Below are 25,853 nucleotides of genomic sequence, written 5' to 3'. Positions count from 1 at the left end.
TCGTACTGCGAGTGCGATGCATCTTCTTCTCCTCGTCAACATGACAATGCGATCACGCCATCCACTCCTCCGCCGGGACCTGCTGCTGCTCCGTAAATGTTGCATGAGCAGCCAGCGCCAGCGGATTTCCTTCCTCCGCCCACGTCCACCTCAACACCGAGTCCGCGCGCCCTTCACAGCCATGCGGCGGCTCGCTGGGGTAGCACTAATACCTCGGCTGCTGCCCCATGTCGCTGCTATAGCTCTGGCTCGCCGATACTTGCCCTCTAAGCGAGATCACTTCCTCCTGCAATCTGCTGATGCGTAGTTCGTACTCGTCCTGCATGCGGTTGAAGCGCGCTTCTAAACCGCGGATATAGCCCCACATGTCGCTGGGATCGGTGCCCATGGCGTCGCGCATGCTGCTGCCCGACGAGCGGCCGTGGGAGGAGTGGCTGCCGGGGTTGGAGCCGGGGTTTGTAATGGAGGGGGGAAGTTGTTGGTGCTGGAGCATGGAGGGGCCGGGGCCGGCTTGCATAGACGTGGGTTGCGGGTTGCCGCGAGGCTGTTGGGTTTGGTTTCCAAGTGGTGGTAGGACAGGGGCGGGTTGGGAGCCGTGGTGGGATGTAGGGAATTGGCTCGGTGGTTGGGGCGGGGTTCTACCGCCGCTGCCGCGGCCGAAGTGTTGTTGTTGAAATTGGGTAGTGAGGCTGGGTGAGCGGTGGCGGAGCATTTGACTGGAATGGGAGGCGTCACCGATGCTTAGGCGGTGTTGGTCTTGTGGCGGCGGCTGGCCGGGCGAGAGTGGTTTTGGTGACTCGATCATGCCGCCTTGATAGGGAAGGACCTGCGTGCTACCACCATACTGTATCGAGCTCATCGAGCCTCCACCAGGGCTGTGTTGGCCAGACATGTCGCGCGGGGACGACACGGCATGTGATCCGGGTAGCACAACGGTTGGTGGACCCATATTGCCCATACTCCCAGCATGCGGCCGCGATTGTTGTTGTGGTGGCGGCGGATATGTGCTGGACTGTTGCCGATAGACTTGGCGATTCGGGTCGTGGGGTGTTTCGAGATGCGCACGCTTCCGGCTCGGTTCGCTTACGCGCCGGCCGTGATCCGGGCTGCTCCCGTCTTCGCCATCATACTCCACGCCGTCCATGCCTTCCCCTTCTCCAAACTCGTCGTCTCCACCGAAACTAGACCTCCGACCAGCACATCCTCCTGGGCCTTTATTATGCCTCGCGAGTGCATCGCCACGTGCAAACTTCCTCCCACACTTGTCGCATGTATGGGGCCGCTCTCCAGTATGTAGCTTGGTATGTCGCTTGAGGTCATGAAGCCGCCGGAACCTCGCCTGGCAGGTTTGACACACGTACGGCTTTTCTTGACTGTGAGTCAGCAGGTGGCTCTTCAGGTTGTGATGTCGCGTGAAATCCGTCGAGCAATACGGGCACTTGTGTCGCTTGTTCGACGACGCAGGAGATTTTGGACTGCCTTGGCCAAATCCGGGTAGACTCATACCTCTAGATGGCCCGCCCTCGCCTTGATCCTGTGGCGGGGGCCCGGGATATGAGAATGCCTTTGGTCCTTCATCGTTCATGACGTTCAGATATTTCTGGCCATTCGTATATGAGACTGGCTCCGTCATCTGCGCGGGCTCAGCCACAAATTGAGGGCCTGAGGCAGGATGGTCATGCGCTGTGGCTGTCATGTTCGCTGCCACGCCGGTGCTTTCGAGAGTGCCAAAGCTGGACAGACTGATCGGACTGGTCTGCATAGACTCTGTCATGGCATTGTCCACGCTCATCTTCTCTGCGGCCGATTGCACGGGTTCGCTGAGCTTGCTCGGTGATGGCGCATCTGACGGCCTGGACATGCCGCCGCCGCCACCCATCAACTTCTGCATAGCCGCGACGGCTGGGTTAGGGCTGGTCTCTCTCGGACTTGTAGTTCCCTGCTGCTGTTGTTTCCTCTTCTTCAGCTCGGCCATCGCCGCCGCCCCAGTCAGAGGCAACGGTGACAGCACGCGCTTGTCTAGCTTTGGCGAGAAGCCTGCGGCGATACGATCTTTCTCTGGCTTCAGGAGGTTCTGGTTCTCTGGCCCGTTGGTCGTTTTGACGGGGAGCGAAGAGAGCGAGGTGGGTGTTCGGGGTTGCGCGTCGAGCGGTGGAAACGGTTCGGTATGCGGCGTGGACGAGCGGCTGGTCGTTGCCATGTCAAGGGCAGCTGTCGTTTACGAGGATCGAGGTATTTCCCAGTCCAGAATGTTCCTTGCGTGTGTTCCCAGTATTCCTCCCAGCGTAAGCCGTACTCTCGCATCACCCAATCGCACGGCGGTGAATTGTCACGGCGCCACGAACGCAGTCGCCCGTTGCGCAGTGAATGTGTCTTCCCTGGCAGGTCACCCAGAGCTATCGGGAGGCTCTGTACGTCGAGGGTGCAGGTGAGTGCGCAGGAGTGCCAACTGTCGTCCAAGTGGCTGGCGAGTGAGGCTGCTTGCTCCAAGCCTCGGAGGCGGATAATGATCACCAACGGGACTGCGCCTGCAGCTTCGGATGTTTGCCGGGCGGGAATCGGCGGTTGAGGTTGTTCCCAGCACGGTCGATCAGAGGTGTATGGTGTCCTGCGGTATGCGATGCTCGTCGACAGCAACCAGGACAAAGGACACGCCACGGCGGGCTTGGGGGAGGGCGTTGTGCGAGAGTGGTGCTTGCCGAGCGGAGCGGCGATGCGGATGCGGCTACTGAGGCTGTGCAGAGATTGTGACGAGGTGCGCCTTCTTTCGATTCCTCAAATTCCCACTTCCGGCCTAGTCGGAGACGGGTACTCCACCGACCGCAAACACCGAGAGAACAGAAGCTCTCGCTTCCCGCAAACTCTCGTGTGGTGAGTCCAGACTCGTCGTCACTGCTGAAGCCACAGCTGCAGGCTGAGAGATCTCAAGGCTCAACATGAAGACGACGCTCTACGCTGCCGCCGGCGCGCTCGCCGTGGTCCGACAATTACGACCAGCGACCAGCTTGCCAGCCATCCCACATCACCCGCTCACCCGCCAGAGAACACCGTGGCGCTCGATCTCTAACTCCGCGCTACACGTCAGCCGCCACGCTTCTCCAGTCTGCTGGATGATGCCAATTCTTCGTGCTTTCTGTGGCTTGACGGCGCCGGATCTTTGGGTCCGGAGAGCGGAGAGCGACGACGTCATTTTCAGCTTGTCTCTGAGTCTCTCCTTGAAGACTGGATGACTGGATGTGAGACAGGCGTGTCTGTCTGTCGTTCGACCTTCACGCCTTTCCGACTTTCGAGCGACGAGCAGCGTGATCGGCACTGTAACGTCAATCTCGCATCTCGAAGGAGCCGGCTCCGCGTGCGGCTCGACCTTGAATGTTGTAACAAGGATATCCCTTCTTCTTCGCGTGGGCGGGAGTTGAGCCACAGCAGGAAAGCCTCTCCAGCATTTCGCCTCTCTCCCGGCCGTCGAGCGTTGTACAATTCTAGACAGGTCTCGATCGCTGTCTGTGCTGTTGAAGACCAAAGTTCAACATCCACCCCGCGGCACCGCACCGCGGAGCCAACAGTCATCCTTCCACGGAGCCTGAAGATAAGTGCAGAGACATTGCCGTTCTGGTCCTCGGAGCAAAATCCGTGGTACTTCGGAGTAGGTTCAAAGAGCTGATCAGAGCCTATCTGGTCTCGAACGCAGCCGTCATAAACGCCCAGAGGCGCTACAAGCGCTGTTGGTTTGCATCTTCACATACGCTGCCGACGATAGGCCTTGCGGGCGACAGGAAAATGTTCGAGGGTAATTCGATTCTTGCAAGCTCATCGTTGTCAATTGGTGAGGAAGTTTACGCTTTCGACAACATGGCCGACCTCGATGGCTTGCGGCAAGTCGATATCAGTACCATTGCGCTGCCACATCAACATAAGCCTGGTTTTGAGCCTGCGATGATATTATGTGAACTGGCGCTTCACTACGAATGTGCTCTTCCGTTCGCAAAACCGCCACCAATACTCAAAACCCAACAACCTCAGTAAGTAATACACACCCCCCTATCCACCCACTCCTCCCTCACACGCCCCTTCACCAACCGCCCAAACATCCACCCCCCAACATCCGCCCTGCGAATCGTATACCCCACCGCCGGCTCATCTTCCATCCCCTCCCTTACCTTCTCCACCCCCAACGCCTCCCCATCCATCAACAAACTCGCCTTCACATTCACAAACCCCCTGATCCCCCTCTCCGCTTCCGGCCGCCGCATATACTCCCCCAACCGCTCCTGCAGCACAATCTTATCCGCGTGCGCGTTATGCAGCAGCACGCGGTAGAGCCACGAAAACAACCGCGGCACATCCCACGGTTTTCCCTGCGGCGGTATGCCGGTGGTCGACACATTCACCAACAACGGCTTCCTCACCGGCTTCAGCTCCTCAAGCGCTTGCAGGATCCTCGCTCCAGCGTCCTGACAAATCTTCGGATCCGTCTGCACAATCGGCTCCGTGACACTCCACTGCCAGGTCGGATAACTCCCCACCCCCACAACCACCATCTCCGCCACACCTTTCCCGTCCGCGGTGAGGAGGGTGCGTTTGACGGCGTCGAGGTCTCGGACGTCGCCGGGGATGATTGTGAGGTACTGGTCGAGTTGCGCGTCGGAGACGTTTTTGGCTCTGAGGCTGGTGGTGAGTTTGGTGGGGGTACGGGCGAGGGCGACGCAGGGGTGGGAACAGCGGAGGGAGTGGGCGAGGCAGTGGGCGGTGGAGTCGCCGGTGGCGCCGAAGAAGGAGAGGGGTTTGGGGGTGGTGGTCATGATGGTGTTTGGCGGGGGTTGTTGTTTTGATGACGCTTGGCTTTCGAGGTCGGAGTGGTGGTGATGGTGGTGACGGTATCTCCAGGAGCTGGCTGTGAGATGTATGCGGAAAGTGCTGTTGATATGAGCTGAAAGATAGAGTTCCGCAGGAATCTGAGTCTTGCTAGGGCTTCTGTATCGTCTTTGAAGTGATGGCGGAGAAACTCCAAGTTCGACACGTCGTGGTTCTTGTTGTATTCTACTAATCATACCTACTGTTTCATCATGTGTTGATCTATCGAGAAGTTCATCCGTGTAGTCGAGACGATCTCGCGAAGAGGCGGACAGCTGGCGCCGACATGAGCTCGGTTTCGCGATCGTTCTTGCCGACTTCGTTCTCCCGGCCCCGATGGCCTCTATACCGCTTTCAGGCATGCAAGCGACCTTTCGGTGGAACAAGGGCAACTGCGAGCAAGGCGAAAAAGCAACAACATTTGGTATCATACCATCTAAGTCGGATCAATACTTGTCCATTGCTACGACCCTCAGAGCACCCACCGGAGAGGCTTTATGGCGTATCTCTTGTGTACGGAGCAGGCCGCCGGCTCCGACCACGCCACTATAGAACACAACGCAAACTCCTGGAACACTGATGCGTATGACACCGGCCGTTGTACGATCGTGCCACGGTCATGTCGAAGAACGCGCTTGAGGAGCGAGTATTCGAACACAATGGCGCTTGGCCATGGCAATGAGATGATGTAGAGCCAGAGACCGCGGCGTGAAGGACCACCATGTCTCGGATCTGGAGAACTACTTTGGTACAGCGTATCTTGGTTCTGTTCTATCCCAAATACTGCCAAGATTCTGCCGGTCTATCAATCAATCGATGCCCTCCTTCTGGTCCACGCCGTCCTTGGGTAGGACAAAGTTGCGGTGGCCACCACCAAACCACGACCCAATGGCGATACAGATCACACCCAGCAAGATAGGACCGGCCCAGTTCTAGCAAAGCTGCAGTCAGCACTGTCACTCTCGGTGTTACTTATCTGTGGAAGGACTCACCAAATTCGCCGCCGTCACCGGCATAAACGTTGGCATGGACAGGCAAAACACGCAATACCAGCCCCACGAAAACGCGAAGATATTCACAGCCAACCCAGTCCAATATCCTCCCTGGATCTTCCAAGGCCCGTACGCGGGGAACGTACGCTGTAGTTTGCGGATCAAGATCAAGGTCGCAGGCACGCAATAGCTGAAATACAGCGCCAGCGTTGACAGCGAGGTGAGCGCGTAAAAAGCTGTCGTCGAGCCGATGGGGATGATGTTGATCAAGAGGCAGACGGTTGTTGTGAGGATGACGGCGTTGACGGGGATGCGGAGGGTGGGGTGGACACGGGCGAAGATGTGGCTGAAGGGGAGGCCGCCGTCTTTTGCGAAGGCCCTGTGGTGGTGGGTCAGTATTGCTACCAAGATTGAGAGATATATGATGTTTACCATGCAAGTCGCGAGACGGAAGCGAGGATGTTGAACTGTGAGGCGCCGATGATCACATAGATGCACAGCATCATGAAGACGGTCCCGGCTTTGGAGCCGGTGGCTTCATACAGTGTTTCGATGATGGGCAGGCCTACGAAACATATTAGCCGACCTGCGGAATGCGGGCTATACAACCGTCTGCTTACCTGTAGGTGTGTTCGACACCTTGTCGACATCCCCAAGGCAGAACATGAGCACAATGACGAAGATGAAGCCGACCACGCCCGAAAGCGCAGTGAACATCCACATAGCCTGTGGTACGGTTCGCTCGGCATTCTTCGTTTCATCCGCCATGTGAAGCAACGAATCGTAGGCTCCAAGTGGAAAGATGACTGCCAGCAGACCGACGGACCACTGTATGCCTTGGCTCTCCCAGCCAGAGATGCCGAAGAACGAGGTGTTGAAGGCAAAGTCCGCGGTACTTCTCCGAGCCATCGTGGTGAGGACGACGACGAAAACGATCAGCAGCAGGACGTGGAGAATAGCCGCAACGATTTCCAAAGGCGCAATCAGTCGGCGGGCGTAGATGTTGCAGAGTACAGGTATGCCCATTGAGGCGTATGCGAGAAGAGTGGTATGCCATGCCGCAGGAATGTACGTCTCATCGCAGAGGATGATACAGCCTTGTATTATGAGCGCCATGAGGAAGGGGTTGAGAGCGCATGCAGCGTTGTATGCGAACACCGTAAGCCAGCCTTGCAGGTAGCCCAAGAACCTTGGGTTTGACCCTTTCGGTGCCAGCATAGCAGTCCACCGGTACTGCGCGCCAACGGAAGGATTGATCGAAGCCATCTCACCCAGCGTCGCAGCCATCGCGCTCGAGCCGAACGTACTCAACAGCATACCGTACACCAGCGTCGATGGCCCGCCGTTGAGAAGTGTCGACTGGAAGGAGATTGCTACAGCTTCCCACGAGGCTTGCAGCGTCAGGCCAAAGGAGATGATCGGTTTCGAGGAGAGGTAGCGATCCAGCTTGTCCACGGGTCCGTACTGCTTGCTCAGCTTTGCTCCGCCGCCGATTGTGCGGAGGTGGGCGTCGTTGCCGCCCTGGTGGCCTTTGTGGATGCCATCGTAGGGTGCGGAGCCAGATGATTCTGCGCCGTCGACGGGTTTGGAGGTGAAGGAGATGCTGGATTTGGGGTTCTTCATCTTCGCGTGGTGTCGTCAAGATCGTGATCCGGCGCTGGTACTGCTGCGGTTGTCTCGTTGCGGTACCGTGCCGCCTGCTGCAGGTATAGCAGGGGGACTTGAGTTGAAGGGTCAGGACGTCCCAGGAACCAGGTCGTTGGCCGAACTACTTGTCGGTCATTGCAGTAGCATCACGTCCAGCCTGGTGGAGGAGAAGGGGTCCACAGGTGGGTGCCGAATGTGCCGGCATATTGATTCAAGGGAAAAGAGTTTGGCTATGCTGAATCGGCCGTATGGTTGTATCCGTTTTCGTCCCGGCCCTCGGTGGGGATCAAGACTCGAGAGCCCTGACGACCGCCTCGAGTCAAAGATGTGAGTTTGTCATTGGCATGCTCTCAAGCATTGATGGTCGAACCTAACACTCCACCTTGTTCCCTGGCCAAGAGCTTCGAATGCCTGGCCGAAGTTCTTCCATGCCCTCCCTCCGCTCTCAACATCTCGACTCATCAAGAGAGAGTTCAGCGGCTTCTGGCTTCAAGCTTCCGGTTCCTGTGCGATGTCACCCTGCCAGCCCTATTGCGAGACCATTTCTGCAGAGGCCCTTTGTCGCAATCTGAACTCTGCTCTCCTGGCGTCCGCGCTTCTCGAAAAGACCAAACGAACTGGCCTCATCCCCGCGGTGGCCTCTTCACCCGACATAGGGCCATCAGGACTAATGATCATCAGAGTGGTCTTGCGCGAAACTACCTCCCTACCTTGGCACCAACAGCTAATGCGGCCCACCTGGAGAACCAAGTCAGGACTTCCTGCTTATCGATCCTGCAAGCCTTTCTTCTCTCGCACCGATCCGCGCTGCCTTTGACGATACTGTCCGCACACATTGAGCAGGTTCGACTGTCGCGGCGATAGAGCAGCATGCACAATGCCTTCCAACGCATACCCGCCGCTGTTCGCCAACACGAAGAATGATCAAGGGGCACCTCCAGTCGTCTTGGGCTACATCGGAGCCAGTATCACGGTCCTCGTGTCTTTGATCCGCGTCGGTCTTACGCTCAAGAAGCAGCACGATCTGAGGCGCGATGACTATCTATTCATTGCTGGAGCCGTATGGTCATCCTCCCCGCTTCACAAGAAGAGATACACTAACAGAACGAAGCTGCTCGCCGTTGTAACGAGCATCCTGCTCGAACGAGCGGTCGATGAGGGATTGGGACGACATGCTGCGACTCTGATGCACTCCCAGCTCGAAGCGTACACGAGACTCACCTATGCTACCGGCCTGCTCGGAATTGTGTCTCAAGCTGCGGCAAAGGTCAGCGTTGCCTTCTTGTATGAACGTCTTGCTCCGCGGCAGGACAAGAAGGGCATTACGATTCTGTTATCCGCGATCGGCTTCTGGGTCGTCTTCGCATTCATCGGCACCGCTTTCTCCTGCGGTGTCCAGGTCGACTGGGACGCATCATGCTCCGCCGGCAGTTGGGTTGAGTTCGTGGTCATTGCGCTCAACTTTGTGACGGATCTCATGCTGGCCGTGTGGATGGTGCCACGGATCTGGAAGCTGCAGGCCCGTACGAAGGACCGAGTCCTCCCAATCATGCTGATGGGCTCTCGAGTCCTGGTCTGCGCGCTCCAGATCGGGCAGCTGGGCGTACTTGGGCACCTCCGGGTTAATCATCCGTTCCACAGCAACGACGACACCTGGACAGAGGTGACGTACTGGACTATTACAATGTGAGGCCGACCTTGATCGCAGCAAATCGAAGCCGGAAGGCTAACTAAGAGCAGATCCATCGTCCATCTATCAATCATCACAGCCACGATCCCTCGCATCAACAGCTTCATCGCGGACATTCAGACCCGACAAGCCGGCCTGGCTTTGACGCGGAGCGGTTACGACAGCTACGTGAAGTCCGGCAGCAACGGCCATGCCTCAAAAGACGGTGGCTCGAGAAACTGGACGCGCAGTAAGAAGCAGGATTCTCGAGGTGTGCTGCACTCGTTTCGTCCAGATGCCACGGCTGAGCAGCATAACAATTGCACCGGGCGTGGGGATGAGATTGAGATGGACGTGAGGGACAATGTTGAGACGGGAAGTCAGAGCTCGCTGAATAGGTATGTGATCTCCTGCGCTTGTTCTAGGGCACAGCTGTGCTACAGCAACGGTGGTAGAATGCTGATCATCTGTGCTGTGGATCTAGGAACGTGGTGTACCAGAAGACCGACTTCCACTGGGAGGAAGAGTACATGGGCAGGTCGAAGTACTGAGAGGTGGTCTTGAGTATAAGGGCTAACAGTACCTTACATGATACATATACGAGGGTTCAACAGGATGACCTTCATGCATGTATGCTGTAGAATACCTGCTCAGTTGTGCCTCGCGCTGCTGATCGGCTGTAAAGGCCTCATGCGCAATATTTCCACCTTTCGGCATGCCCCTTCCGTGATCAATGAACGCCCCCATGTCGAATCTGTCATGGCGGACCTACAAGATTACCACGTGCTGCTACCACGCATTGATCGCATCTGGCGGGATCCAGAACCAAGCAACAAAGCCAACCAAATGATCCACACTTTCCGCCCCAAAGGAACAATAAGTCTATCGCTAACCACCGGGCGCAACTTCGGGAATTGCACATTGCCTTCTCTAGCGCAGAAGCCAATCTGGGTTGAGACTGTTTGACTCGAGACGAACGGGTTTCCGCCCCACAGCCATGTGGTCGACCGCCTTGGCCTGCAGAAGGTATAATCTTCGTACGGGCCTCACTTTATTCCGGGTGGCTTGATGCAGACGCAGTAGTCCGACCTCTCTTCACTCTACTTCTTACACTCCTTTGTCGTACATTGCATAATCGTCGCTATGGCAGGGAATAGTACGGTTGCAAAGCTCTGTTATGGACTGTTGTTTGGGGTGCAGTTGGTGGCCGCGCTCTCGAGACGGCAGAGCGGGTTTGATGCTGAGAACCCTTACAATGAGCGGCTGCAGAGTTTGAGCCTGCTCGGGTCGCATTTTGGGTTGATTGATATCCCTCAGACGTTCGTGAGTTTTCCCTTTGCTGTATGAGACGGAAATTTGAGTGTCTGACGATGTCCAGGACTACATTGTCGTCGGCGGCGGCACTGGTGGGCTGACTGTTGCGAATCGACTGGCTGAGAACAACACGGTAGCTGTGATAGAGGCTGGAGGGTTCTACGAGTGCGTTCCCATGCTCCGCTCTCCATGAACTGCCACTAACTTATCGCAGAATCCAAAACTCCAACCTCACAGAAGTACCAGCCAACTCAGTCTACTACCTCGGGAAGGCACCGTTATGGAACAACCCCCTGATCGACTGGTTCCAACAAACCACTCCTCAAGCCGGCCTCAACGATGACAGCGTGCTCTTCTCCCAAGGCCACACCTTAGGTGGTGGTAGCGCTCGCAACTTCATGTGGTACCAAAGGGGTGCCCGAACTGCCTACTCCCAATGGGCGAACATGACTGGCGACGACAGCTGGAGCTTCGACTCGTTCAACGAGTTCATGAAGAAGCCAGTGCAGTTCACGCCGCCTGAGTCTTTGGACTCCGTTCCTCCTGGATGTTCTTCCAGCCCAGCGAAGCATGGAAATGGCAAAGGACACGGGCCACCTGCCACTGCTCCTGGTCTTTCCAAAGCGCCTGGGCTTGCTAAGAAGAAGTCGACTTGCCAACAGACGCCGCTCTATGACGAGAGCGACTACAACCAGAACGGCGGACCCCTGCAGGTCTCGTATGCCCGGTTCCTGGAGCCGTCTAACGCTTACATCGGTGCTGGGCTGTCGGAGTTGGGTCTCAAGCAGCTTCCTGGTATGGTCGATGGGAACCTTCTGGGCTGGATGAATTGCGCCGACACGATCGATCCTATCACACAGACACGATCCAGCTCAGAGACATCAATGCTCCGGGATGCCATCAAGAAGAATTTCAACCTCCAGATTTTCACGGAGACGCTGGCCAAGAAGATTCTGTTCAACGACAACAAGCGTGCCTACGGCGTCGAGTTGGAAGTCTCAGGCATCGGCAGCGGCAAGGTCAATTTCATGCTGAATGCAACCAAGGAGGTCATCGTTTCAGCCGGCGCTTTCCGCTCGCCTCAACTTCTTATGGTTTCTGGCGTAGGACCGTCGCAGACCCTGTCCGACAACGGTATTGAGGAAGTCTCCGCTCTGGAAGGCGTGGGGCAGGGAATGATGGACCACATCTGGTCCGCCATCACCCGCGAAGTCGACGTCGAGACCATCGCCTACCTCGCGGACCCAGATTACCTCGCCGCTCAGAACGCAGAGTACATCGAGAGCCGCACCGGAATGAACACCAACCCCGGCGGCACCATCATATCCTTCGAAAGGCTTCCCGAAGGCAGCATCAGCCAGTCCACTCGCGACGATCTCGATGCAGAATTTGGTGGTGATTGGCCCGATGTTGAGTACTTCAACCAGGACGCTTACGCAAGCACGAACGACGACTACCTCCTTTCTGCCCCCGACTTCAAGAATTACACGGCCATGGCTGCAACCATCATCGCTCCCTTCAGCCGTGGAAACGTAACGATCAACAGCAAAGACACTGCCGACCACCCGCTCGTAAACCCGAACTGGCTGACCGACCCCCGTGATATGGAAATCCTCATTGCAGCCTTCAAGCGGGTACGCCAGCTTTTCGAGACCAAGGCGATGCAGCCGGCGCTCATCGGCGGCGAGGTCTACCCTGGCGAGGATGTACAGACGGATGCACAGATCGAGGCCATCATCCGGCGCAGCGCTGATACGGTGTTTCATCCGGCGTGTACGTGCAGAATGGGACAGGAGAGCGACGACATGGCCGTGCTGGATTCTAAGGCGAGGGTTTTCGGCACGAAGGGCTTGCGAGTGGTGGATGCGAGCTCGTTCCCGAAGCTCATTCCGGGTCACCCGCAGGGTACTGTGTATGGGCTTGCGGAGAAGATTGCGTATGAAATCTTGAATGGGGATTAGTTTGTCTAGTGGGTTGGATTGATTCTTATGCTCGTCTGTTAAGTGAACAGCCTGAACTATTCCTTCAGAAGCCGAATAGATTCTCATCTTCCACATAGCCCCATTCTAAAACCACGTCAGCATTAGATACCATGGTCTGGCACAAGCGAGAGACATACCTCTCAACGCAGGTAAAGCAGCCTTTTGAATCATCCCCGGAGGACCACACAAGAAAGCGACGCTGTCATTTTCAGGCGGGAACAAGCTCTCCTTGATAATCCTCCCTTCCACATGGCCTCTAAAACCTCCCCACGACTCTTTCGGATGGCTGAGAACATGCGCAATCCTCACCCTTCCCCCACTCGTCCTCTCAAAATGATCAAGCTGCTCACGAAGCAGAACATCCTTCTCCGTCTTATTAGAATCCACCACCCGCACCTCCACATCCTCGTCCGCAGTCGCCACTACTCGCGCTATCAACGCATAGCCTGGAGTGATGCCACTGCCACCCAGCACAAGCGAGATCTTGCGGAACGTGTTCTGCTTGCCCTCGATCTCGAAATTGCCTTGGCCTTGATAGACGATCCGGCCTGTGGGGCCCTGGAAATCGACTTGTTCGCCGATGGGGATGCAGTCGAGGATGTTGCTCATTGCGCCGCCTGGTACGGAGGCAGTTGGGAAGTAGGTTTTGACGACAATGTCGGAAGGCTGACTCCCCGTCTGGTAGATAGTCCGCTCCAGGAAAGGTTGTCTCGCCGTTGGTTGCTCCATCGCTTGGTTTTGGACTAGGCAACAGAGGCTTCGTGGGCGTATATGATCGTATGAGCATCTTATCCCTTATGTGGACACCAATCTTTAGATGCTGACATGTGCTTAGACCCAGATTCTCCTCTGGCAAGCGAAACGTGTACTGCCTTGTGTCCTCCGAAAGCTCCTTCTCAGCCGTTAGAGTCACTGGCACCCACCGCTTCTTCCGCAACACCACGTGATCTCCTGCAGATTTCTCCTTCGCCTTCCTGTTCGCGAGTCTCTTCAGCTTCGGCCTTAATGAAGTTCGCCGCCTTCTCAGTGACGACACCCAGGGCGCACTCGTGCAGGTTCTTGTAGGCAAAATCGTCATGAATAGCTGCGAACTGGTCTGTAGTATCGTGATGCACCCTACCAGCGCGTCCAAGTATCGAGGCTTTGCCTCCAGGATGCCAGCACAAGACTGAAGTAGCATCGTACACTTTCCCGTCAACAACAAGCCAGCAATCGTCTTCCTTGTCATGCTTCTCAACCTCCTGCCGAGTGAACTGCTTCGTCGGTGCGCCGGCTTCTTGCTTCGCGCTCTGGATCTGGTTCTCAACGCTCGTCTTCATCCATCCGCCGTTCCCCGTGGGCTCGCAAGGATGACGGAACAAGACAAACGGACCTGCGCCATCCGTGCAATCGATCCCGGTCTTCACTTTGTACCAGCAATTGTTCATCATGCCCATGATGTTCCAGTTCAGATGCTCCGGCTGAGTGTTCTTGAAGACGTTCCATGCTCGGACTGTGATAGTCTTGGCCTGAAGCAGATGCACTATAGAGACATCGACATGCCAGGACAGCCAGATCCAGAACTTCTTGCCGTGGCGGATGGGATATTCTGGAAACGTTCGAATGCAGTAGAGTCAGGTTTGGCCATCGTCGAGCGACACTTCGACATGTTCGACTTCCTTGCCGCCTCCGTCGTAGGCATACCCTTCGATGCGGTATGACTGCCCGACCTTGGCTTGTGCGAGACTTAACCTCTCTCCTTGAGATGGCTTGACGATGACTGAGTTGAGGTTCTGTTCGTTGCAAGCGGTGTCGGGGTGAGAGAACATAGTCTCTGCGAAGCTGCTGTCCTTCTCGGTGATGAACGAAGGGAGTACTCTGTTGTCCCATATGTGGTAGTGGCTTGTGTTCTCAGTCTCTGAGACCCAGATCTTGGCTAGTCATTTAATCTGTCGCCCGCCTACGTAGCCTGGAATGACCAGCCGAAGCGGGTATCCATGGTCTGGCGGCAGTGGGAGGTCGTTCATTTCGTACGCCAGAAGCACGTCGTTGGTCCGATCCATAGCGTACGCAAGGGGGATGAAGGTGGCATACTTTCCTTCAGATGGTTCGTCCGCACCTTCAAAATTGACCCAACGCTGCCCATCCGCTCGAACGCCAGCCGCAGCGAGAACATCACACAAGGGTACGCCCTTCCGATAGGCACAGCCGCCTGCTCCTACGCTCCAGTTGAAGCCCTTTGACTTGCGGACTAAATTCATCTCCTTTCGGCGGTTACCGTCGCAGGCAATACATACCGGGATGTTGATGCTCTCGAATCTTTTCGTCCAGTCAGACATGGAGAGGACCAATTTCCCATCTTCAATATCCAGCTTGTGAGTATTCCAGTATAGGCGTGGCACAGCGCCATGGTTGCGCACGCAATGGAGTTCGTTAGGCGTGATCAGGCCGGCTTGATAGAGCAGACTCAGCTCTGGCTCAGCATTCAGCGGGTGATTGCTCGTCAGTCGGATGAGATGGCCAGACCTAGGTAGCCAGTTATCGGGAGTGAACTGATCCGCCACATCAATGGCAATGGTGGACCTGTTGTGAGTCTGTGGACTTTTGCGTTTGCCATCGTTTGCTCGAAGACCCTGACGATACTTCTTCTCGTGTTGTAATGCTCGGAGAAGTGCAATCTCCTGCGGCGAGTAGCGTTTGAGAAGCTCTTGATCCTCGTTCTCCTTCTTGCTGTCTTGAACATCGTTTCCATTTGACTGACCTACTGCACGTGCACCGTGATGCGCATCCCTCGCGCCGGTCTGCCGCTTCCACTTTGCCTCTTCACCTTCCTGTCCTGATTCGGACCCATTCGTACCAGCAAACTAGTAATTAGCAGTCTGTGACTTTTCAGCCTTTGCCTCTTTTTTCTTTTGGGCTTGTTGTTGCTCTCGCTTGATGTTAGCAGGCCATCTTTCAGTGTTCTTAACATAATCCTCGGTATAATCGAACACATCTCGCCATCCTTGCGGCCGCTCCTCGGTATTGGCAGTATTATGATCTCGGCGATAAGAAACAATGTCTCGGAAGCTCAGGAGTCCTTCGTTCGAGGATGGGTTGCTCTGGGGTTCAGTTCCACCATTTACCTGCGGTCGACTATCATCCTCATGCTCATCGTCGTGGTGCGTAAGACCTGGCTGACGATTATCCCGGTTGCTGAAGCCAACTCGGTGCTGATGTCCTCCAGACCAGTCGACTTCATCTTTGATCTCGCCAGCAGAAGAGCCAGGATGGTCTTGAGTTTTGACTGTCCAGGTACACTGTGTGGCATGTTCGTTTCCTGCTGGTGGGATGAGAGCCAGGGGTGCTCAGGGAGGAACGCTTCTTGCTATAACTTCGTATTGTGGTATACAGGAAGGTTCTCAGGGCATGTCGAGCAGCTCTGCAAGGTATGCCCTATGCCTCGGAGCCGGTGGACTCTCCTCATCATATCATGGAGTCAAACCGTCCTTCGCGTTTTGACTTCGACCGGGTGGTGTTTCCATTGAGCCTACTTTGGAAGTATGTGTCTCTGGAATACAGGCGTAGTGCTCCAGCCTGCTCAGGGAGATGTCTTCGCAACTGCGAGTTTCCGGCAACTGCACTTCTCCACGACCTCGACATGTTAGTTCTGGACTTTGAATGTGTACCGTGAACGAATGGACGATAATGTCTTTCGTGGCAATGTCTCTGAAATAGGCTCCGACAGCTGCAGTAGTTTCGCGGACTCCCCACCCCCTCTCGGTCCTCGTTCCTGTCGTTTGATCGTCACGTGTCGCAGCTCTACAAGTCCTGTGGTAAAACCACCTTCCACGTGACCACTCGAGAGCACTTGAGAACGCTCGGGCGCACTTGAGATGCTTGAGGTGCACCCCCTCAAGCATCGTGTATAGCTCCGAGCCTCGCTCAAGTTGATAGCAATCAATTTTCCTACGAACTTCTTCCGCACTCCGGCGCAGCACTCGCCACATGATACAGTGACAAGACCGCGTCTCCGGTGGGACTGTAGGTCTTGGGCGTCCTCAATCGATCGAAGAGTTGGAAGAAATCTTGAGCTCTCAAGTTGATGATGACACTATCGCGGAAACTATACAACAAACACTTTCCAAACCACTACCCACGACGTTCTTCAACCCCTGTTGCTATCAAGATAGTAGCTAATCGAGTAGTTCAAGAACGCACACTGCGGCAGATCCGGGAACTCTACGGTCGGCGCCGGCCAGTCCAGATTCTTCGTCGGTCCCGTCTGGCTTGAGACCTCGTTCCATGGACCGCTGGTCTTCACGCCTCGAGTGGTGTTCGTGTACCCTCTGACCTTCAGATACTCCAGCGAAGGGTTCGGGTCACCCGTCTTCGCGAACTGCGCGAAATAGCCCGAGATCAGCTGGCTGGCTTTCAAGTCGTTGGCGTCGCGGAGCGGGTTCTGGTTGCCGTAGGTGAAGCCGAGGTCGGAGCCGTGCAGGCGGAAGTATGGGAGTTCTGGATTGCCGTTGGGGTAGGCGGGGGAGATGGGGCCTTGGGAGAGACCGGTAGCGCCGAGGCCGTTGGGGTCGTAGCCCTCGTAGGTGCGGGTCATGGTGTAGTAGTAGGCCTTTTCGAAGGCGCCGCTGGTTGCGCCGGCGTAGACGGTGGCCTCGTCGATGCAGCGGAAGGTCTTGTCGGTGGCGACGCGCTGGGAGACGTTGAAGCTGTCGAGGGTGAGGTTGCCGGTGTCGTAGTAAGGGAAGAGGCCGCTCTGAATGATCTGCTGGGCGTAGTCGAGGGAGATACCAAGAGAGGCTGCGATGCCTTGAGCTTCGTTCGTGATGCTCTTCGGTGGGAAGTTCGAGAAGCTGGCGCCGTCGTTGGCAGTCGTGCCGAATATGACAGGAACGTCGGCAGTGCTGCCGTTGGTGTTAACGACGTCGAGTTGCTCGGTATTGACGTAGTAGCCATCCTGGACCACGTAACGGGCTACAGTGGACAAGGATTGGATGTCTGACCACGGAACGTTCTTCAAGCAGCGAATCTGGTCTTGAAGCGAAGTCTGGTTGCAGCCCACAGCCTCAAAGATCTGCTGACCTGCTTGCCTGTAGGATTGCTGAACGGTGAGGTAGGAGCTGTAAGTAGTGCCGTAATCGCCATTGAGTCCGAGAGTCACACCGCCACCGAGGTTGCTCTGAGCAACAGCCCCGTCAATAAGACCTTCATCGATGACTGGCGGCGAGCCGAGAAGGGCTCTGACAGAGCCAGCACCGGCACTTTCGCCAATGATCGTAATGCGGTTGGGATCACCACCGAACTGCGCAATGTTCTGCTTCACCCATCGAAGTGCGGTCACCTGGTCGGAGATACCGTAGTTGCCACGGTACTTGGTACCTGGAATAGCAAGGAAGCCGAGCGTGGACAGACGGTAGTTGAACTGCACGCCCACGATGTCTTCGCGAGAAGCCAAGTTGCCAGTGTCCAGTCCGCTGTTAGGTCCTGAGTTTCCGCCGGTGAAACCACCTCCGTAGATGGACATGAGTACCGGACGAAGGTTCTTCCTGCTGCCAGCCTTGGGAATGTAAGGCGTCTGGATGTTCATGAACAAGCAGTTCTCCTCACTGCCGCTGTCGTACTGCTGCGCACAGTCCGGTCCGTAGGTGGTTGCCGAGATGACTTGACCTTTCTGGTCGTTGACTGTCGAGTACTCAAAGCGACCGGGCTGGTTGGCGTATGGGATCCCAACGAATCGGAAGGACTTCTGGTTCCTGAAACCAACGTAGGTGTTTCCGGAAGACTTGATCGTGATCTCGTTCGACGAACTGGCCTTGGCGTTGCTCGGGTTGTTCTGGTTGCTGGATTGCGAGCAGAGAACCGGCATTTCACCAGTGCCTGGGTTGTGCTTCGAGAACTTGAGCTTCTCCGGGTTCTCCGTCACGGTGACCACGCCTTTGTCGATGTAGAACTGCTGGCCTTGCTTGGCCAGATTCGCAAACTCGAGGTAAGCAAGCGAGTGCACGAAGTCGGACCTGTGGTTCTTGATCGTGCTCGCCGGCAGCAGAGTCTCACCCAGCGCAGCACATGCGGCCTTGCCATCCGCCGCGCTCATCGGGTCGAGCAAGATGGCGCCCCGGTGGTTGGAGTCATCGGAGGCATTGAGGTTGTTCTGGTAGATGAAAGTCAAGGAAGTGCCGGCGTTGCTTGCCGTGACCGCCTGGGGAGTCTGAGCAGACACATGGCTTCCCGCCAGCGCCGCTGCTGCTACCAAGGCTGGGAGAGAAAACATGTTGAGCTGTAGTCAACAAGGAGAGTAAAAGAACGAATGAACGTGAAGGCAAGAAGGGATCCACAAACCTCAAGACCTAGCAGCACCATGTGCCGCACCCTCTTCTATATATCGCAAGGCTATTTAGCCAGACGAGTGGGAGAGGGAGTCCCTGCTCGCTGTCGATTGTCGACTGTAGTCAAGCATCGTGGTTCTGGACAAGAATTTAGATTAGCGAGGCGCCGGTGCATGATCCTCAATTTCCCCAGACTGGGAGCCCATGTGGCTCGATCAGGGTGGGCAGTGTCCTTTGAGCCGCATCGGCAAATACAGTTGCATGGAGATGAGGTGCTGGGGTGGGTCTGGGGAAGGAGGTTGGATTTTATCCGGTGCCTGAGATGCAAGCGGCCATGTCTATTGCCGGTTTCAGGCTAAGCAGGATACAGTCTAGCATGCTGGTCTTTCAAGGTGTCAATAGATTGTGGAGACGCAGTATGGAGATGATCAGGATATCACGGCACTGTTGAGGCGTTTGCGGGTGATGCTGATATGTGCGGACGGGCGGATGTGGCGAATGCGGTTGACATCGAACAATGATTGACTGCCACCACCCTCGCCAGCTCACACAGATGCGAGCAAGACAAATTGGCCGATGAGATGATGTGCTCGCAGGGGGGTTTGAGCAAAGCCGTTCTGTCGAGCGATGTGGACAATAGCGCTGGAGGGCCCGATATTGAGCGGACCACACAGAAGAAGGCATGTTCAAAGTCACAGGCAATGCAGGAACGCCTCGACAGACGCCCCTGCATGCCTCACTCATCGGGAGAGGAATTGTGCGAGGGCTACCTCATTCAGCGAGCATATCGTTCTGCCCCTTTCCTGCTAGACGATGTTCATGGAGGTGGTCTGGCTTGATCTCTCTGGACATGCCCCTTCAAGCGGCTGGCTCGCTTGGTCAATGAATCTTCCAACGCTTTTCGCCTCGATTTCCGTGGACTCATCACGCGGTTGATGGAGCACGTGGATTGACATGTTTCGATTGTACCGATATCCCGCTTCATTCATCACCCTCCGGCATGCCTCCTGGTATCAGCTGCATAACGTCAGTACATGGAATGGCCATCTTCGTGCGTTCGTACCATGCAGATGTTGTTGCCATTGAGCAAGATCTTGGGAAGCTTGGTTTGAGCACCAGAGTAGTCGCTGGAGTAACATCAGCGCTGCGCCCAAGCGCCATAAGATGGCTGTTCATACTGTTCGGTCACATCCTCCAGCACCATGTCTGTGAGCAGTCAGCGTTGGAGCAAGACGTCAGCATTTCGCCATCACGTACTGACGAAGTCGTCGAAGCCGAGCAGCGTGCCACTGAACTCTGTGACTATATCAATGAATGCAGCATATCGGTGTCGGTGTGAAGCCCACCTTTGTCGCCCTTCATGATGACCCATATCCGCGAACCCACGCACCGGTCGATCAGCTCGAGAGGGAGCAGCTGCGATGCCATCGTCGGAGAGTGCGTACTAGCAGATGGATGGCATGTCTGATTTGTGTAGTCGAGGAAGTAAAAATACTTGCCTTCACGTGCTTTCGCGTTTCTAGCTCCGGGACCACCCGTCATGCCGTCTTGAGACATTGGGGAAGGTCGGACTTCATTGGAAACACTTCAACGACGACGCTGCATTGAAACACCAGGACGATTAGGAGTAGGCAGCAACATGGCTAGCGATGGGAAGCCAGGCGCTGCGTCCCGTCTATATGGACGCTGTGGCATCCACATCACGACCCAAGAGCCACGACCACATCTTCGAGATCGCAACCTTTCCGTGGCGGCGTTACAGCAGTCCATCCTTCTCTGGGGCCGACAGCGATAACACTGGAGCACCAACGTCGCGGACGAAAGCGAGGTCAATACGGTACGCGGATCAGCGCAATAGTTACTCGAGGAGACTTGCATCTAGCAAGCCGCGCGACGTCGGTGGCTTTCGATGGTTCAACGACAAGTCCGTGGACTTCGCTGTATCGCCGGGGTCACGGCGTAGCTACGCTGCAAAACGTGCAATAGCTGTCCCGAGAGCGCCGCCATCGCAGCCCAGTCGAATTTCTCCCCGTGGAGAACAGCCAGAGCCCAACGAGAGCTCTTTTCGAGACAAAGGAGGGCAGGCCCTTGAGATACAGGAGCTCAAGCGCGCTCTCGCAAATATGAAGGACGAGAAGCAAAAAGTCGAACAGAGCATTGCAGCAGCACGCACAGAGACGGAGAGGATCAAGCGAACGGCACAAGAAGAGAATCAAAAAGCTAGGCGGACGGCACAGGAAGAGATTCAAGAAGCTAAGCGGACGGCACAGGAAGAGATTCAAGAAGCTACGTGGACGGCACAGCAGGAGATTGAAAGGACTAAGGACGTGCTTGATGGTCTCGACAAGAGACAGAGCGACTTGAAGTCCCTAGACAAACAGCTTGAGGCGAAACAGCTGCGACTTCGGCAAAAGGAATCGGAAATCGACACTACCCTGGCGGAGGGACGGAAGGGCGCCCAAGTCACGGCGGATCGGCAAGCGGAGGAACGCTTGAGGAACCACTGGGCAGCTGTCCACAAGGAGCAGAAGGCTGTTCATAAAATGAAGCTGCTCCGCGAAAGACAACAGCAAGAGTCGCACAAGTTCTCTGAGAATTCCATGGCCGATAGGATGCGGCATCTCAAGGCGCAGATGGAGCGCTATCAGCAAGACATGAATCAAATTGAAGAGCGAGAACATCAAAGGGCCTTGACGGATGCTCTGCTTCGGAAGGAAACTGGTCGATCTAATTACGATGCTTACCACGCAGTCTGGTCCAACGTGCGGGACTCTCTGACACGTCAACGTCAGGTGCGCATGCTTTTGGGGGATATCTTGGCGCAAATGAGGCGCATCTACGCTCAATGGGAAGATGTTGAGAACCAGTTCGTGGTTGGTAGACCAGAACACCTACATAAAAACTACCCAGAACTGGCTGGCCATCTTGAGCAGTACTTTACACTCGGGCGAAATCGCGCTCGGGAACTTTTCGAATCTTACGACCAGGACTGCAATCGCTTGCATTACCTTGATGACGAGCTATGGATTCGTGGACATATGCATCGCACACTCGCCAAATATCATCGATTTGAGGACGCACCAAACGACAGCGATGCGATAGCCCTGCTCCACGATTATGACCATAACGAGGTTGGCAACACGATGTCCAGGAAGCAGCGGGAGCTCAAGGTTCTCAGCGACCGCAGAGCCACCACTCAGTCGTCGCAAAGAAAAGAAGACCTGACACACGAAATTCAATCCACGGCGGATGCCTTAGACTTCTCTGCAAATCTAATGACATATCTTGCAAAGGCCAAGAGCGTACAACGCTTGACTGCCCTCAAGCATGTCGCGCTACACGAGAAAGCATTGTTCTTTGACCTGATGCCTGCACGTGAAGCGATGAGGGTCGTCATTCGCCGCATGAACGATCTCATACAAAAGAAACCCACCGACCCTGAAGGCAGTCGCTCGGCATCCGATGCTTACAGAGACCTCGACAAGCGCCGGGCTGCACTGAAGCACGAAATCGACGAGGTCATACCGATCCTACGACGAAAGCATCTTCTCGAGGCACATCTCGATCAAAGCGCTGCCGACGGGCGCGCACTCGACCGCGAATTCGACACTATGATCAAGCGCGAGTCGGAAGTCGCCAATGAAGTGCTCCTCGGCATGACGCGACGGCGCCGAGCGAGTATGCGTCGTATCCCAAGCACACATCGGGAACAACGGCAGATGATCAGTGAAGAACGCGAGCGTCAGCGGAAGATTGCAGCGCCCGAACGACCTCGATCTGTCGGTGCGCGTTCCTCTGGACCACTCGGACAGCTGGAGGCGCATCTAGAGGAGCTGAACAAACAGATTGCAGCAAGCCTGCCAGGCAGCGAAGCTCGCAAAATCCTACAAGCGGAACGCGACCGGACCAAACTTGCATATCAGAAGCTTCATCGCGACAAGCTGGTGGTGAAGCGGGCTGACGCGACGTCCGCCGCAGCGAGGGCGAAGCATGACTACGAGGTCAAACGACAGGAAGCGGCGATAGCAAATTCGGAGAAAGCTTTGGCTAGAACAGCGCACCAGGTAGAGAATGGACAGTCAGAGCAGTCTGCGAGCGATGAGTCAGCTGGTCGTACAGAGACAGAGGACCAAGGCCAGAAGCCTACTGTCAGCACCAAGCCGTCCAGCAGCTTCCGCAGAATAGCGACATCGCGCCGGGAGCTGAGAGCGGCTCGAAGGAAAGCCAAACAACCGACAAAGCAGGCTAGCCATTACCTTTTACCTCAAGCTGGGCAGGGTCATCGACATCTGAACCTTCAGCCCACTCGGCCGCTCCAGCAAGTGCATGTGTTCATGGCGCGGCTCCATCAGGAGGATCAGTGGGCAGCCCCTCCTGCGCAGGGTACTATGAGCATCGCTGAGTTGGCAGACAATCTACGGTCTACCGGAGTGAGCGATGTGGATTCAGATGCCTCTTATGAGCACGGCCATGTGCAATCAAAGGACCATCCATATGATGCCGACCATGACCTCCTAGCCGACGCGGAGAATCTACCGTCCGACGATGAGATTGCCTCGACTCTTCGCCTCTCAGACGACGAAAAGCTCTTACCAGCCGACGACGAGATGAATCTCTCTGACAGAGCGGAATCTTTGCCATCAGCCATGTCCGACATGGAACGGGAGAGCAGCGCCCAGCCCGCTTCTGATACCAGCAGCATCATCGACAAGAACATGGAGTCACACGAAGGCGGACGGTCCGCTCCAGTTCCCAGCACTCCACTCGACAAGCACTTTGAACCTTCTTACCGCATATCACCTGAGGACTACCGCAAAGCTGCCATTGCTTCTCCAAGCACCAATGCCGCCTTCTGGTCGTACAAGCTTTACAAAAATGAAAGAGGGCAGAACCCGACAGTCCATTACTGCACCACGTACGAACAAGCTGAGACCCAGGCGAAACATTTTCTCGACGAATCTGTGCTGGGCTTTGATTTGGAATGGGAGATGAACGCTTGGCCCTTCCGGGCCAGCACCAAAGATTGCATTTCACTCATCCAAATCTCGTCCGAACACAGGATTGGTCTGTTTCAGCTGGCGTTGTTCAAGGGCGAGACAGCGGAGGAGCTTCTGCCTCCGACTCTTCGCACTATTCTGGAGTCCAAGAGCATAGCCAAAACCGGCGTCAATGTTGCTGGCGATGCTAAACGCCTCGAGCAATGCCTCAAAGTGCGCATTGGTGGTTACTTTGAACTCAGCCATCTCTACAAGGTTGTCAAGTTCTCGGAGAACCAGCCAAGAATGGTCAATCGCACGCTGAAGAATCTTGCTGCTCAGGTTCAAGAGATTTTGCTGCTGCCTTTGTACAAAGGTCAGGTGCGCACGAGCGCTTGGAGCAGGAAGCTGAAGCCTGATCAGCTTGAGTACGCGGCGTCGGATGCCTATGCTGGCTTCCAACTCTACCAAGCGCTGGAGGCGAAGCGGAAGAAGATGGATCCCATGCCACCAAGACCAGGGCTGTGGGAGGATGACGAGCCGTTGGCGTTGGGCAACGGGGAGAAGATCACAGCGCAGCCGTACGCAGCGAAGCCATCCGCAGCGAAGAAGACGACAGTTGCAGCAAAGAAGAAGCCAGTCACCGTCGATGACGATGACGATGATGACGAGTTTTTCGAGGCAATGGAAAGCTACGACACCCATGATGTCGGCCCTTCTGTCACCGCAGGTGTGCCGTTGGCTGGGATCCGCGTTACGTACCCGTCACTACCGACCTTGGACTCCTTTGAAGAAAAAGAGACCGCCGAGCCCAAGCAGAGCAAAGCAGCCAAGCCCTCCTCTCGATCCGCACTCCCATCCTCACCCGAGGTAGACCTCGCCCAACAATGGACCGGCGCCTGGATGTCCTCCCTCGCACCCGGCGTCAAATGCAGGCCCTCCCAGCTCCGCGCCTACCACCTCTGGCATCATCAAAACTTCAACTGCCGCGAAGTCGCCCGACTGCTGCGCAAGCCTCCGCTCAGCGAGACCACGGTGGTGAATTATGTGCTGGCTGTGATACAGGACAACGACTTGCCGTATCAGAGTGAGAGGGCGCGGCAGGCGTTTGAGCTGTTGCCTGAGAGTGCGCGGGGGAGGTATTGGAAGGTTTTGAGGCAGCTTGAGGAGGTGAGGGTTGGAGATTAGAGAGTGTTAGATGTGTACTTGTTTTGAATGAAGTGCAAAGGATGTTCTCGGTCATATTGAGCTGTTCCCATGCGTTTCACAGTGGCTATGCTGGCGGCGTTAGTGAAGGTGTTTGGGAGATGGGTGGGTGATGTGCATGTTAGCTTCACGGATACGCCGCCTTTTCTCCAGTTGGTTAGGAAACAAGCGCCCCCTACAATCATTGATCACACCACAGAAATGAGGCCATAGTACAGGAGACCAAGTACATTCCAGTCTCAGTATCTCAACACCAGCATCCCTTCTCCACGCCGTAGCTAATCGCGACGGACACGTACGCCACGAGAATCCTCCACCAGACGAGCACCGGCAGCGGGAACAGGCAACGCCACGTTCACCCCCCGCCCCTCCCACCCACCCGCCACCTCCCACTCCTCGCCTTCTCCGTCGTCCGACGACGCCTCCGCCTCCTCCTCACCCGCTATACTGCCCTCCCCATCCTCTCCGCCGCCGAGAACACGCAATGCACCCCGGTACCCTTGTCTGGGCCACAAGACCTTCACCCACCCCAGCTCCGCTGGCACTTCCACTCCGCGATCCAGATACTCGCACTTCAACTCTTTCGCCTTCGCCTTCAACTCCAACACCGAACGACTCCCAAAGCTCTCCGTCTTCCGAACAGCCTCTGCGTAAGTACCGCGGCCGATCTCCCACTGCTCACTGCCTGCCGTCGCCAGAGAAGACAGCAGAGTGCTCACCTCAAACTCACTCCAGTTCATCGCAATTGCATTCGCCCTTAACGCTGACAGATCCCGGCGATCAGACATCTTCTTGTAATTCTCATATGCTTCTGCTCACCTTCAGCCATTCCCTGATCGATTTTGGGGTAGCGATGCTTTTTTACAGCATCCCTGACTGTTTTTGCGGCCTCGGACGCTGTCATATGCAGCACG

The 25,853-nt window shown here is 55.9% G+C and overlaps 11 protein-coding genes across 11 annotated transcripts; 3 read left to right on the top strand and 8 right to left on the bottom strand.

Moving 5' to 3' along the window:
• Window positions 1-205: 205 nt before the first annotated feature.
• On the bottom strand, window positions 206-2,200 carry LTR77_002393 (uncharacterized protein; the record flags this gene model as incomplete). The annotated part of the gene is made up of 1 exon (XM_064799652.1): window positions 206-2,200. One exon carries the CDS (start codon window positions 2,198-2,200, stop codon window positions 206-208), a length of 1,995 nt encoding a protein of 664 aa, XP_064662407.1.
• A 1,816-nt stretch (window positions 2,201-4,016) lies between these two features.
• Window positions 4,017-4,799, bottom strand: LTR77_002392 (uncharacterized protein; the record flags this gene model as incomplete). Its single annotated transcript, XM_064799651.1, has 1 exon — window positions 4,017-4,799. One exon carries the CDS (start codon window positions 4,797-4,799, stop codon window positions 4,017-4,019), a length of 783 nt encoding a protein of 260 aa, XP_064662406.1.
• An 861-nt stretch (window positions 4,800-5,660) lies between these two features.
• Window positions 5,661-7,466, bottom strand: LTR77_002391 (uncharacterized protein; the record flags this gene model as incomplete). Its single annotated transcript, XM_064799650.1, has 4 exons — window positions 5,661-5,783; window positions 5,844-6,222; window positions 6,276-6,408; window positions 6,464-7,466. 4 exons carry the CDS (start codon window positions 7,464-7,466, stop codon window positions 5,661-5,663), a joined length of 1,638 nt encoding a protein of 545 aa, XP_064662405.1.
• A 901-nt stretch (window positions 7,467-8,367) lies between these two features.
• LTR77_002390 (uncharacterized protein) lies at window positions 8,368-9,710 on the top strand (the record flags this gene model as incomplete). Its single annotated transcript, XM_064799649.1, has 3 exons — window positions 8,368-9,176; window positions 9,231-9,557; window positions 9,644-9,710. The coding sequence occupies 3 exons, from the start codon at window positions 8,368-8,370 to the stop codon at window positions 9,708-9,710; spliced, it is 1,203 nt and encodes a 400-aa protein (XP_064662404.1).
• Window positions 9,711-10,302: 592 nt separating this feature from the next.
• LTR77_002389 (uncharacterized protein) lies at window positions 10,303-12,434 on the top strand (the record flags this gene model as incomplete). The annotated part of the gene is made up of 3 exons (XM_064799648.1): window positions 10,303-10,482; window positions 10,538-10,638; window positions 10,688-12,434. 3 exons carry the CDS (start codon window positions 10,303-10,305, stop codon window positions 12,432-12,434), a joined length of 2,028 nt encoding a protein of 675 aa, XP_064662403.1.
• A 64-nt stretch (window positions 12,435-12,498) lies between these two features.
• Window positions 12,499-13,184, bottom strand: LTR77_002388 (uncharacterized protein; the record flags this gene model as incomplete). The annotated part of the gene is made up of 2 exons (XM_064799647.1): window positions 12,499-12,539; window positions 12,593-13,184. 2 exons carry the CDS (start codon window positions 13,182-13,184, stop codon window positions 12,499-12,501), a joined length of 633 nt encoding a protein of 210 aa, XP_064662402.1.
• Window positions 13,185-13,351: 167 nt separating this feature from the next.
• LTR77_002387 (uncharacterized protein) lies at window positions 13,352-15,744 on the bottom strand (the record flags this gene model as incomplete). Its single annotated transcript, XM_064799646.1, has 4 exons — window positions 13,352-14,020; window positions 14,096-14,365; window positions 14,399-15,298; window positions 15,616-15,744. 4 exons carry the CDS (start codon window positions 15,742-15,744, stop codon window positions 13,352-13,354), a joined length of 1,968 nt encoding a protein of 655 aa, XP_064662401.1.
• Window positions 15,745-16,581: 837 nt separating this feature from the next.
• On the bottom strand, window positions 16,582-18,702 carry LTR77_002386 (uncharacterized protein; the record flags this gene model as incomplete). Its single annotated transcript, XM_064799645.1, has 1 exon — window positions 16,582-18,702. One exon carries the CDS (start codon window positions 18,700-18,702, stop codon window positions 16,582-16,584), a length of 2,121 nt encoding a protein of 706 aa, XP_064662400.1.
• Window positions 18,703-19,738: 1,036 nt separating this feature from the next.
• Window positions 19,739-20,314, bottom strand: LSM5 (RNA-binding protein lsm5; the record flags this gene model as incomplete). Its single annotated transcript, XM_064799644.1, has 5 exons — window positions 19,739-19,774; window positions 19,821-19,884; window positions 19,936-19,963; window positions 20,015-20,053; window positions 20,104-20,314. The coding sequence occupies 5 exons, from the start codon at window positions 20,312-20,314 to the stop codon at window positions 19,739-19,741; spliced, it is 378 nt and encodes a 125-aa protein (XP_064662399.1).
• Window positions 20,315-20,436: 122 nt separating this feature from the next.
• Window positions 20,437-24,921, top strand: LTR77_002384 (uncharacterized protein; the record flags this gene model as incomplete). Its single annotated transcript, XM_064799643.1, has 2 exons — window positions 20,437-20,594; window positions 20,640-24,921. The coding sequence occupies 2 exons, from the start codon at window positions 20,437-20,439 to the stop codon at window positions 24,919-24,921; spliced, it is 4,440 nt and encodes a 1,479-aa protein (XP_064662398.1).
• Window positions 24,922-25,217: 296 nt separating this feature from the next.
• On the bottom strand, window positions 25,218-25,727 carry LTR77_002383 (uncharacterized protein; the record flags this gene model as incomplete). The annotated part of the gene is made up of 1 exon (XM_064799642.1): window positions 25,218-25,727. One exon carries the CDS (start codon window positions 25,725-25,727, stop codon window positions 25,218-25,220), a length of 510 nt encoding a protein of 169 aa, XP_064662397.1.
• Between the last annotated feature and the right edge of the window lie 126 nt (window positions 25,728-25,853).

This window comes from Saxophila tyrrhenica, assembly GCF_035928015.1.
Source record: "Saxophila tyrrhenica strain CCFEE 5935 chromosome Unknown scaffold_3, whole genome shotgun sequence".
In the NCBI taxonomy this organism is placed as follows: domain Eukaryota; kingdom Fungi; phylum Ascomycota; class Dothideomycetes; order Mycosphaerellales; family Extremaceae; genus Saxophila; species Saxophila tyrrhenica.
Note: the sequence above shows the minus strand (reverse complement) of the source record. Positions and strands in the feature narration are given on the sequence as shown.